The 13,150-nt window shown below is 42.9% G+C and overlaps 2 protein-coding genes and 1 pseudogene across 2 annotated transcripts; 2 read left to right on the plus strand and 1 right to left on the minus strand.

Moving 5' to 3' along the window:
* Positions 1-459: 459 nt before the first annotated feature.
* Positions 460-1,566, minus strand: LOC144712649 (L-ascorbate peroxidase 3-like; annotated as a pseudogene).
* Positions 1,567-6,274: 4,708 nt separating this feature from the next.
* On the plus strand, positions 6,275-7,031 carry LOC144713076 (uncharacterized). Its single transcript, XM_078587559.1, has one exon. The coding sequence runs from the start codon at positions 6,282-6,284 to the stop codon at positions 6,864-6,866; it is 585 nt and encodes a 194-aa protein (XP_078443685.1). The 5' UTR covers positions 6,275-6,281; the 3' UTR covers positions 6,867-7,031.
* Positions 7,032-7,538: 507 nt separating this feature from the next.
* FLA7 (FASCICLIN-like arabinoogalactan 7) lies at positions 7,539-8,677 on the plus strand. The gene has a single exon (XM_078587890.1). The coding sequence runs from the start codon at positions 7,781-7,783 to the stop codon at positions 8,546-8,548; it is 768 nt and encodes a 255-aa protein (XP_078444016.1). The 5' UTR covers positions 7,539-7,780; the 3' UTR covers positions 8,549-8,677.
* The last annotated feature ends 4,473 nt before the right edge of the window (positions 8,678-13,150 follow it).

Raw genomic sequence — 13,150 nt, forward strand, 5'->3', positions numbered from 1 at the left:
ATTGAATTCATTCGATAATAAAAGTAAAGGAATTAATGGATTAAATAGATTTTTTAGAACTAATTTCATTAAAATGACTTATATGAAAATTTGTGTAGTTAGATATTTTTTGAATAATTTAGATAGAGGGTGGAATGAATTGATTTCAATAATAATATATTTAGGTACTTGTTCATCATTTTTGAAATTTTTAATCTCTATCTCTTCAATTACTCTACTTTGTAACAGTTTGCCGCTGACAGATTTGCGATCAAAGATAAGTTCAAAAACAAATATATAAGTCCACTTAATCAGAAATCACCAAATATAATCTTGCCAATGCATCCCCTATCCTGAATTCCTGATGACATGCCTTGGAAACTGTGTTTCTTTGTTGTATCATGAGAAGGTAAAAGAGTCTTCTTTCTTGCTTGTTCTTACAAAGAGAGAGAGAGAGAGAGAGAGAGAGAGAGATACCCTTCATGAATTTGATCTACACTTCAAAGGCTACCTCGTCCATGGGCCCTCAAAGCCAGATCTCTCCGGATGCGCCCTTCCCTGTTGACTACATAGTAAGAACATGAAGATGGGGTCAACGCATGAGCAAGGCCCAACACTCACCAGAGTATGACCGCCGGAGATTGCCACGATGTCCTTGTCCGACAGCCCCATCTGGTAAAATATATCCCACAAATGTGAAACCCCTGCCCATAATTGAAGTTTAATGTCTAATTTATTTCAATGATATCCTTGTTTGCCAATATCAATCGTCCAAGTTTGGGAGGAGAACCTTTCTTAGCATCGTGGAGGCATCCTTCCCTAGGGCAGACCGATGAATCCTATAAGAAAAAAATAGAAGAAAGGCATCAGGATAGAATCCAGCTGTCACCTAGGTAGCTGGCCAGTTGAAGGACAAAAGCGTTTCTCACCCTTCTGCCAAAAACAAAGTCAATAGTCGGGCCTCCAGTATTCTAGACATCAACAACTCCAGCAAGCTAATGTAGCCATTGACTTAATTATGAAGATAGATAAGTAGTTCAAATCGAATACAAATTTTGTATGCCTTAATGAATAACTCTTCCAAGAGCGACATTTCAAATGGGAAAGCTGAGGCGAATTCATTGACGTCATCACCTGATAAAGGTCAGCATATGTAATCTTCGGATGTTTGACCTTCACCGTCGCTGGTGGCAGAAAGAGAAATGTATTTCAGAGATAGAACAATTCAATATCTGGATGACAAACCCAAACTATTTGTGACAAAATAATCCCTGTCAAATGATTTACGAAATCCATTGAAGAAAAATTTCTTTGGACAGAGGAGGGGGAATATGACGGATCGCCGAGAGACAATTACTAAACAATAAATTTAAGAATGAATGTTAGCTCACCGCATAGTTCTTAGGCTATCTTCAACCCAGCGTTCGCACCATGCATGTATTCCTCGTGCCAAGTGGACCCATTCGGACCACCGATCTTTATGGTCGCATCATAAGTACCAGAATGCGACATTGTGTGAGCTTCGTGCTCTCAACCATATCAATGCTGTGCTACTGAAAAAAGCATTACTAAAAAATGGAAGATATATACGAGGATCACGGCTCACGTAAATTCCAAAAAGATATATCCAAATATGCAAGAAAGTTGAGTGAAAAATCATCTAAGGCAAAGTAATTATAGAGTGCTCTCGACATTGGATGGAGGATTGGCTTTCCACCGAAATACTAGAGGAGTCTTGCATTTAGACCGCAGGATTCTTCCATCATTGTAGGCGGTATTGTGTGGCGGAGCGCTAATCTGCGTGTTGAAAAAAAGAAATAAATTAACATCACACGATCATAGTTTTTGTTCACGAAAGGCAAAGATAAACAATAGAGCTCTCTACACCAGACAACGAGTAGGGACAGAGTCTAACCCGTAGGTGCATTGAGATGTATGTTAAATGGCGCGTCCTCTTCATCACCGTCTTTGTCCTCATCTGCTCTCAAGTCGTTGTTGCTGTACCATGACTTCAGCATCATTAACACCTCAACGCTCTCCGCCGTGAGCCTCGATCGCCAGTAGTTGATTACTCGGCAACCCTCTAAAAATAGCCGCTCACACGCGGCACTCGTTGCTTGAACTGCTAGGAATTCCTTTGCCACCAGTGCTAACGCGAGGTCAGAAAGCTGACCTGTTTTGGGAGTACAATTAGTCAGAAATTCAATAAATGAATCATAAGATTTGGAATATAAACAATGCAAATTATATGATACATGTCGTCTTCCACCAATGTAATACCTCCGTATTGAACGTTGGCGGGGCCGTCGCGTATACCTCGAGCTTTGCAATCAGATCAACTCTTTGTGGTAGCTCAGATGGATCTAGTATTTCTTCAAGCTCCATTTGTATGAAATCACTCATTGTTGATAGAGCACTTGGTTCGGTGCACCGATTCCCGGGGTTCCTGCACACTGAATGTGTCCCCATGATCTTGCTGACAGTAGATAGAACCTCATTCTTGGCTTGTGGATCGATCAGGCGAAGCTTCATAGATGGATCAAGTAAAGAGGCGATAGTGAAAGCCTCATTCAATGTTACTACAGACAAATATTTATCCAGCTTAGCCATCATAACAGAGCATGCATTAGATAAGGCGTTCCTTTGCCTAGCGGAGATAGCATGACCAATTGTAAGCATGGAGGAGTTCGATACGCCCACACTAATTCGCTCTAGATGTCTCATCAATCCCTTAATAATGACAATAGCCTCGTTTGACGTCGGTGCCTTGCTCTAGATAGCAACAGGGGTACCAAGCTGGAGTGTTTTGAGTAAGTCGACAAATTTTTGCACTAGCTCCCATTCTGCGTCAAGTAAGGGTTGTTTTCGAAGGGTGGTGGACATCATCATATCGATAACAATCTTTTTTTCAATGCACCCGCATAGCATCTTATAAGTGGAACTCCACCAAGTAGGGCAATCTATCGGGACCCTCCTCGCGTTTGACATATTTAATTGTCTGCAACATGTAAAGTACTTCGCCTCTTGCCTCGTCGATCCTCGTATAGCAATGACCACCTTTCTTAAGCCTCGAACAACATCCCCTAAGGAAATAGCAGGAGAATCATATTCCTCCGCATCCATCACATCATCAAGGTTTGTGAGGTCTACTTCGTCAATGAAACTTGACTCGGGACCATCGTCGACGATATTGAGCGCCTTCAATCCGGCCTGCATAACTAAGTTGATGACATGCATAATACACAAGACATGTCTCTTTGCAGTGAAACGGGCATTCATTGGCCGCAACTCTCGTTCCAATATCGCCATCATTGTTGTGTTATTTGGTCTGTAGTAATAGCACATAACTTCTCAGTCAACTTAAATTCTATCAGAATTTCGAACACAATCTCGCTCAAGCACTCCCTAGAGTGGGATCCCTTTAACTGGCGTATAGCGAGGACACATTCACACATTTTTCATTTCGTGTCTACCCAATGAACGGTGAGTCCTGTTGTGTCATTCTTTCTCTTTTTCTTCTTCCCGCCGTGGCCAACACTCCCCTCGGACGATGAAGAGCTTTCATGGGAATCAGAGGCATACGATAGAGTTCCCTAGGCATCCTAAATTACAATTGGAAATTTATGTTACTTAAAAAATTCATCCAATACCAAACTGAATTCAGACATTGTTTGATGTGCACTCACAAAGTACGAATGTTCAAACAGATTCATAAATAGAAAAGTAAGAAATTTATGACAACTACAAAGGTGAAATGTAGATTCGTACATCATACGGGTAAATAATAAAGAAAAAAAAGTGAAATAGATGCCAATTAACATAAATTAAAAAATTATCCAATCCGTGTCCCATTCATCACATAAGTACACACCTTTTCAATTGCCTCCAAGGAAAATTCAGGAATTGCTCTTAAGGTTATGGAGAAGGCACAGAACACCGCGTAAAGCTTTGTATCGAAAGGCAGAAAATATTAAAGATTCCCAGTTATGACTTCATGCAGATCAACAATTAGCCAGAGAAAATACTAAACGAGGGATTGATCATAAAAAAATTCAAATCAAAACTGAGGTTCAAAGTCAGGATTAGAATATAGCAATAAATCCAGATTTGATGTTCATGGCAGAGTTCGGATCAAACTTTACGAATAAATATTTTTAAAATAATAAAATACAGCCAAGCACGATTATTTCATCAACCAACTAAAAAATAAATTCCACGTAGAGAAAAAGATCAATGAAATAAAAAAAATATCGAAAGAGTTGTGTATCAAAAGGCAGAGAAATGTTCAGATTACCAGAGATGAGTTCCTGCTGAAATAAGATAGAAATCAACAGAAACGTCCAATAGAGATAGATCAAAAGATATTCAGAGAATGAGAGAGAAAGAGATCAATAGAGAAAATCAGGGATTGATAAAACATAAGACGAAGAGAGAGATGGAAATAAACATAGGGAAAGGGAGAGAGAAAGAATTAGAAAATGAGAGAGAGATATATAGAGAAAGAACGAAAGAGAGAACTAAAAAATGAAAGAATAAGACATAGACAATTAGAGAGAAAGAGAAAATCAGAGAATTAGAGAGCCAGAGAGAAAAAGGGAGAGAATTAGAAAATAAGAGAGAGAAGTAAAGAGGATTCGAGATAGTGAATTAGAGAGAGGGAGAGAGAAAGAGATAATTAGACATAGAGAAAGAGAAAATCAGAGAATTCAGGAGAGACCGAAAAGAAGAATCAGAGATAGAGAAAGAGAAATTCGGAGAATGAGAGAAAGAGAGGGAAGGAGAAAATTAGAGAGAAACAAACAGAGAAACAAATAATTAGCAAGGGAGGCAAAGAGAAAAATAGGAAGAGAATCAGAGATAGAGTGGGAGAGAAAGAGAAAGAGATAAACAGGGAATTAGAGACAGACAGAATTAGAGAGCGAAAGAGAGAATAAGAGAGTTATAGAGAGAAAATTAGAGAGAAAGTAAGAGAGAATCAGATAGTTAGAAGCGAACAAGATAGCATCAGAGAATTAGAAAGAAAGAAAAGAGAATGAAATAATTAAAGAGAGAATTAGAGAGAAAGAAAGAAAGAGAATTAGATAAAGAAAATCTTATAAATAGAGACAGAATTAGAGAGACGAAGAGAAAGAGGGAATGAAAGATAGAGAAAGGGAGAAGTTGATAGATAGAGAGTAAGGAAGAATAAGAGAGAGAGAGAATCAGAAAATTAGAGGGAGAGAGAGAATCGGAGATAGAAAAAGAGAAAATCAGATAATGATAGAAAGAGAGAAAGAGATAATTAAGGAGGGAGAAAGAGAGAACTAGGGACCGAGAGAAAACCAAAGACAGAGTTAGGGAATGAGAGAAAAGTAGAGAGAGTGAGAGAGAAAGCGAGGAAAAGAGAAAATCACATAATTAGAGAGAGAGCGAAAGAGAGAATCAGAGATAAAGAGAATACATAAATCAATTGTTTCAGCAATCAAATACTAACAAATACAATTGAACTAAAAAGAAGACAAAACAATCAAACATCATATCCACGAACTCAAGAAAGACACGGACCGAAAAACCAAGAGAGAAAAGAAACTGAAGTCATACTTAAAAATGTTCCAATTACTTAGAAAAAAAATGTACCAAATACTTAGAAAAAAAATGTACCAAATCCCGCCTCCTATTTCCGCCTCCACTTTGATCCTCGTACGAATCCGGCGCTAGAGCTGCGAATTTGGCGTAGAGCTGCCAAATCGGCCGGGAGAAAGTGCGATGATTTCGAGCTTGGGGATTGTCCCCGTGATGGAGTGAGAGCAGAGAATAGAGAGAACAGAGAATAGACTAGAGAGACGAAGAGAGACGGGATCAGGGTGTGTATGGGCCGTCATCGAGACTCGAGAGAGATGGAGAGAACGAGAGTATAGGGAGACTGGGACTCTGAGAACGAGAACGAAACTGGGACTCTGAGAACGAGAACGAGGGAGGGAGTCTGGGACTCTGAGAAAGAGAACAAGAGTAAAAAATCGCACTTTTTAAAAATTCTTTTAAAATAATTCGCACAATTTGCATATTGCAAACCACACAAGGGTTTGTGCGAAGTTCTGTTCGTTTTTTACTTTCTTCTATTCAGAAATCCAAATAGAACGTATATTTCGCTCTAATTCGCACCGAAGGGACAGGACGACCATGTATGGTCAAAACCCATGAAGAACTTTAGCTTAATTTCCTTGCCGACAGGGATCTTCTGAGGCAGAAAAACCGCCTTCAAACTACCTTTCCAAGCTCCAAACATTACTGTCTGGCTTCTTTCGCGGCCATGCCCACAGTAAATGATGACACGGCCTTCTCCGGTCGTCTCTCATCGTCTATTATTAATACGCGTCATGTTGAAACGAAACGAAATCACAACGAGAAGAGAAGGAACCAGTCGCCTACAGAGGAAGAGTAGCAAAGAGGGTGAAGGTGAAGAGCAAAGAAGAGCGAAGATGAGCGTGGAACTGGTCGACGGCACCACCATCCGCGACTTTGTGGAGGACGAGACCTCTTTCAATGACTCCGTCGAAGGCCGGTTCGCCGCCCTCGACGTCAACCGCGACGGCGTCCTCAGCTACGGAGAGATGACTCAAGAGCTCGCCAGCCTCCGCCTTCTCGAGACCCACTTCGGCCTCGACGAGGAGAAGACGGAAGCGGAGGAGGAGTTGCACGGGTTAGTGTTCGCAAAGTTCGATCGCGACGGCAGCGGCGCGGTGGATTTGGAAGAGTACCGAGCGGAGACGAGGGAGATGCTGCTGGCCGTGGCCAAGGGATTGGGGTTTCTTCCCGTGCAGATGGTGCTGGATGAGGGCAGCTTGCTCAAGATGGCCGCTGACAGAGAGTCCTCCAAGCTTTTGACTGCGAGAGCAGATTATCTTTGATAATTTCGTAGCCACCCCGGATACGTCGATTATTTGTTATCGTATGAGGAGGGAATCCCCATCTGTAACCTCGGACAGTTCACCATACTGTCAATTTTTTTAATTTCTGTTGTCGTCTCCCACTTGTTCGTTCCCTTTCCATTCGTTTCTTTTTCTACTTAGCTCGCCTATTTCTTCTATCTCTCCGTATATCTCTCTCTCAGTCACGCTCCTTATGCCAGCGAACTCGACCTGAGTGCGAGATGGTCGGAAAGACGAGGCCATCGTAGATCTTTGCGAGAGAAATAAACGAAAGCTTAACCCGGCGATCGTTTCCTCATAACTCGTGTCCTGGCCAGTTTGCATCTTGACAGGAACTCGCATCTTGAAAGACTAGCAGATGGAAAGGTTCCAAAGTACGACAACCTCCGTAGCTCCAGCAAGTTCGTCTCTTCGACTCCTAGTTCGTCGCTTCGAGAGCAGTGGGCACGAACCGTCGGATAATAACAACGCACTGTTGAGATAAATGTTATTTATACTTCAATAAATACCACCCATCAGTGGAAGAAAAGAGCGGGCCTTTTGCGTGCCCATGACAGCCTGCCCCGGCTTTACGACATGGATCTCTCCCCAGCTGATCGAATCTCCGCCCTCCGTCTGCTCCCATCATTAGATTTCCGTATCCCCGTGGCTATCCTTCAATTGTAACAGTATTTCTCTCTCTCTGAACTCTTTCTTGGAATCTTGGGTACGCACCTGACCCTGTTGCCTCGTGGAGGAAAGAAAACCCTAACAAAGGTTGCCCTTTTAAGAACACCCCCCCACCTACCCATTTCACTCCGCGGCCCCGTGAAGTTATCGTCCATCTTTCCTTCTATAAAAACCTCGCGAAAGATTCGTTCGAAAAGCTCCGGCTTCCTCTCGAAGTATCAACAATGGCGAAGCCCGGCTTCCTCCTCGTCTCTTTGAGCGTTTTCCTCCTACTTAACTCCTCAAAACTCCCGCAAACGGTGGCCCAAGGAGCTCCCTCGCCGTCTCCATCGCCAAGCCCTTCTCCAGGCTATGTCAACTTAACCCACATTCTCTCCTTTGCAGGGCCCTTCTCCACCTTCCTCGGCTACCTGAGCCAGACCCATGTCATCGACACCTTCCAGAACCAGGCCAACAGCTCTGCCCAGGGTATCACCGTCTTCGTCCCCACTGACGAGGCCTTCTCCTCTCAGAAGCGCCCTTCTCTCTCTAACCTGACCCAAGACCAGCTCCGCTCTCTTCTCCTCTTCCACGCCCTGCCGCAGTTCTACAGCTTGGAGCAGTTCAAGAACCTGAGCCGGGTCGGCAATATCGCGACTTTCGCTGGTGGGCAGTACGCGCTGAATTTCACCTACGACGAGGGTCTTGTTCGAGTGTCGTCGGGCTGGGTTAACCCCATGATTAGTAGTAGCATCTTCTCTACGCCGCCGGTGGCGTTGTACCAGGTTAAGAGGGTGTTGCTGCCGGAGGCGATATTTGGGGCGGCGCCGCCGGTGGCGCCGGCGCCGGCGCCGTCGGATGGTAAGCCGTCCGATTCTGATCCGGCGGCGGGCAGCGGGTCCACGGCGGCGTCTCCCACGACGGGATCTGTTCCTGGGGAGAACGCTGCGCCTCGCCGGAGCTGCGGCGGTGCCGTCGTTGGGCTCTTCTTTGGGTTGATGATCTTCTGGTGAAGGAGAGGATACTCTTTGACATGCGCTGTTGTCAGACTTCTCTTTTTCTTTTTCTGGGTTAGTCTTTGTTTTGCCGCCGGTGGAGTTTGCTGGATCAAAGGCGCAACCTTTAAGGCTTTTTGTCGTTGCTCTCTTTCTCTCTCTCTTTCTCTATATTTATATGTTAATATCTCCGTCTATTTATTTACATCTATCTCTCGATTCAGATCTCTCTCCCCCTCTCTTTAGATGGACGGTTGGTATTATTTTCTGCTGGTCGCTCTATCTTATAGTCTCTCACTCGTTCCTTTCTCTAGTTGGTACCTTCAGGCACCAATTTCTCTGCTGTTGGTCCCTTGAGCTTCCGTCATTTATCAGTCTCTCTTTAAAGTGTTGTTGGTACCCATCTCATGTGTGCCTATCCTCTTTTTGGCCATTTTAGAATATTGAGAATTGGTACCTCTACTAAAAAACAAAAGAACAGTGCTTTCAGTCACCTTGATTCTTGATTGTGGGTTGAGATGATGTGATGGATATGATTGGAACCGATGGTTTTAACCTCAAGGTCTGAACTCTCAAGGCAAGGAAGTAGACATGGTAGTTCTGTTTGGATGGTGCGAATTGCACAAATTGTTCGGATTTTCGAACAGACCACTGATGAAAACAAACAGAACTTCGCACATGCGGCTGTGCGGTTCGCTTTGTTTGAATTGTGCAAATTATTTTAAGGGTTTTTTTAAGAAAAAAAAATACGCTCGTTCTCTTTCAGTCTTTCTCTTAGTCCCACTCCCAGGCGGCAGGCACCCAGTCTCCCTCCCTCGTTCTCGGAATCCAATCTCCTCTCTTGAATCCCGCCTCCTCCCTCCATCTCTCGCGAGTCTCAATGACGGCCGGTAGACACCCTTATCCCCCCTCTCTCCCGTGGACTCCTTCACGCCTTTCTCCCCGTCGATTTGGCAGCTCTACTCCGAGCTCGTTTCTCTAGCAGTGGATTCAGATGAGGGTCAAAGTGGAGGCAGGATTTGGTACGTTACTTTCTCGACTTGTGTTTGCTGTTTTTTTTTCTTTTTAAGTGAATTCTGATTTGATTCTTGAATTTAGATCAACGATTTTAACTGCATAGTGGATAAAATTTGTTAGATCATGATATAAACAGCAGTCATATCTTTTCTTATTTGTTTTTTTACGATGGAAGTTGAAAGATTATTGTGTCCTGATCGACGGTTTTATCTGCGTTGAAAGATAAAATTTGTTCGATCGCGCAAAAAGAAGCGGTCATATCTTTCTTTTTTGTTTTATTCCCTTAGGAATCTGAAAGATTCTTGAATTCTGATCGACGATTTTATCTGCATTGCGGATAAAATTGGTCAGATCATGCAAAAAGATACAGCGTTGAATAATAAAAGGACAATACCGGCATCTGGCGGAGACTAAGGGTAGAGAATCTCTAATTCTCTCTCTCCCTAATTCTCTGAATTTTCTCTTCCTCTATGTCTAATTCTCTCATTTGTCCCTATCACTATCTCTATATCTCCCTTTCTCTGTCTCTAAATCTCTGACCTGGTCTTCTTCTATCTCTAATTCACTCTCACCCTCTCTATTTCTTCAATTGACTGTCCCTAAATCTCTATTTTTCTCTCTACCTAGTCCCCAATTCTATCCCTAATTCTCTGTCGGTCATTCTCTCTTCTTCTCACCCTAGTAATCTGTTCCTCTCTTTCTATCATTCTCCGAGTATCCTTTGAACTATCTCCATTGGAGGTTTTGGTTGATTTCTATTTTCTTTAACAAGAAGGCATCTGTTGTAATCTGAACATTTTTCTGCCTTCTGATATGAAGCTCCACGTGACGTTCTCCGTACTCTCCATAACAGTCAGAGCATTTATCTTTCTATTTAACCAGTCCTGAATTTGCCTCGGAGGCAATTCAAAAGGTGTGTACTTATGTGACGAATGGTACACGGATTGGAAAAATTTTCAATTTACGTTAATTGCCCTATATTTCACTTTGTTTGCTTTATTATTTACCCGTGTGATGTACGACTCTACTTTCACCTTTTTAGTCGTCATAAATTTCTTGTTTTTCTATTTATGAAACTGTTTGAACATCATGAGTGCACATCAAGCAATGTCCAAATTGAGCTTGGTAATGGATGAAATTTGTAAGTAATACAACTTTTTACTTGTAATTTAGGATGCCAAGGGAACCTCTGTCTTATGCCTCTGGTTCACATGGAAGCTCCTCATCGTCCGAGGGGAGTGTTGGCCTCGACGGGAAGAAAAAAAAGAGAAAAAATGAATGCGCTGCACGGATACACTTCACAGAGGTGGCGCCAAAGGTGTTCACATGCAACCTCTATGTGACCCGTAATAGGGGTCGTGTAGTGACTGTAGAGCAAAATAAGTACAATTGCAGTACGATTCTTTGGCGTCATTTGAAAAATGTGCATCGTAAAGAATATAACGAGCTGATGAGTCAAGATTGCAACTCTTCCAACCAACCATCGATGGCCAACATTTTTTATCGACAAGGTACTAAAAAAATGTACTTCACCGGTCGATCGCCGGAGACGACAAAAGAAGAGCTCGTATGTTTCATTTGTCAGTTAGCCTCACCGTGGAACATTGTGTGTAAGAAATATTTCATCCGACTGCTTCGATACATCGCACAAGAGGAGATCTCCATTCCATCGATAAGAGCTGTTAAGGAGAAGGCTTTCAAGTTGTATATTAAGTTGAAGAGCGGTATTCGTGACCATCTGGAGAGTGCTGACAGAGTGGCCATCACTCTGGATTGTTGAACTTCGGCAAATCGAATATCATTTATAGGACTCACCGTTCATTGGGTAGACACGAAATGAAAAATGTGTGAATGTGTCCTCGCTATACGCCAGTTAAAGGGATCCCACTCTAGGGAGTGCTTGAGCGAGATTGTGTTCGAAATTCTGATAGAATTTAAGTTGACTGAGAAGTTATGTGCTATTACTACAGACCAAATAACACAACAATGATGGCGATATTGGAACGAGAGTTGCGGCCAATGAATGCCCGTTTCACTGCAAAGAGACATGTCTTGTGTATTATGCATGTCATCAACTTAGTTATGCAGGCCGGATTGAAGGCGCTCAATATCGTCGACGATGGTCCCGAGTCAAGTTTCATTGACGAAGTAGACCTCACAAACCTTGATGATGTGATGGATGCGGAGGAATATGATTCTCCTGCTATTTCCTTAGGGGATGTTGTTCGAGGCTTAAGAAAGGTGGTCATTGCTATACGAGGATCGACGAGGCAAGAGGCGAAGTACTTTACATGTTGCAGACAATTAAATATGTCAAACGCGAGGAGGGTCCCGATAGATTGCCCTACTTGGTGGAGTTCCACTTATAAGATGCTATGCGGGTGCATTGAAAAAAAGATTGTTATCGATATGATGATGTCCACCACCCTTCGAAAACAACCCTTACTTGACGCAGAATGGGAGCTAGTGCAAAAATTTGTCGACTTACTCAAAACACTCCAGCTTGGTACCCCTGTTGCTATCTAGAGCAAGGCACCGACGTCAAACGAGGCTATTGTCATTATTAAGGGATTGATGAGACATCTAGAGCGAATTAGTGTGGGCGTATCGAACTCCTCCATGCTTACAATTGGTCATGCTATCTCCGCTAGGCAAAGGAACGCCTTATCTAATGCATGCTCTGTTATGATGGCTAAGCTGGATAAATATTTGTCTGTAGTAACATTGAATGAGGCTTTCACTATCGCCTCTTTACTTGATCCATCTATGAAGCTTTGCCTGATCGATCCACAAGCCAAGAATGAGGTTCTATCTACTGTCCGCAAGATCATAGGGACACATTCAGTGTGCAGGAACCCCGGGAATCGGCGCACCGAACCAAGTGCTCTATCAACAACGAGTGATTTTATACAAATGGAGCTTGAAGAAATACTAGATCCATCTGAGCTACCACAAAGAGTTGATTTGATTGCAAAGCTCGAGGTATACGCGAAGGCCCCGCCAACGTTCGGTACGGAGGTATTACATTGGTGGAAGACGACATGTATCATATAATTTGCATTGTTTATATTCCAAATCTTATGCTTCATTTATTGAATTTCTGACTAATTGTACTCCCAAAACAGGTCAGCTTTCTGACCTCGCGTTAGCACTGGTGGCAAAGGAATTCCTAGCAGTTCAAGCAACGAGTGCCGCGTGTGAGCGGCTATTTTTAGAGGGTTGCCGAGTAATCAACTACTGGCGATCGAGGCTCACGGCGGAGAGCGTTGAGGTGTTAATGATGCTGAAGTCATGGTACAGCAACAACGACTTGAGAGCAGATGAGGACAAAGACGATGATGAAGAGGACGCGCCATTTAACATACATCTCAATGCACCTACGGGTTAGATTCTGTCCTTGTTCGTTGTCTGGTGTAGAGAGCTCTATTATTTATCTTTGCCTTTCGTGAACAAAAACTATGATCGTGTGATGTCAATTTATTTCTTTTTTTCAACACGCAGATTAGCGCTCCGCCACACAATACCGCCTACAATGATGGAAGAATCCCGCGGTCTAAATGCAAGACTCCTCTGGTTTTTCCTCTCTAATTCTGTCTTCCTTAT

This window comes from Wolffia australiana, chromosome 15 (assembly GCF_029677425.1).
Source record: "Wolffia australiana isolate 7733 chromosome 15, ASM2967742v1".
In the NCBI taxonomy this organism is placed as follows: domain Eukaryota; kingdom Viridiplantae; phylum Streptophyta; class Magnoliopsida; order Alismatales; family Araceae; genus Wolffia; species Wolffia australiana.

Excerpts from the sequence above, each read along its gene's own strand:
- LOC144713076 (XM_078587559.1), top strand. The coding sequence starts at position 6,282 with ATGATGACACGGCCTTCTCCGGTCGTCTCTCATCGTCTATTATTAATA.
- FLA7 (XM_078587890.1), top strand. The coding sequence starts at position 7,781 with ATGGCGAAGCCCGGCTTCCTCCTCGTCTCTTTGAGCGTTTTCCTCCTA.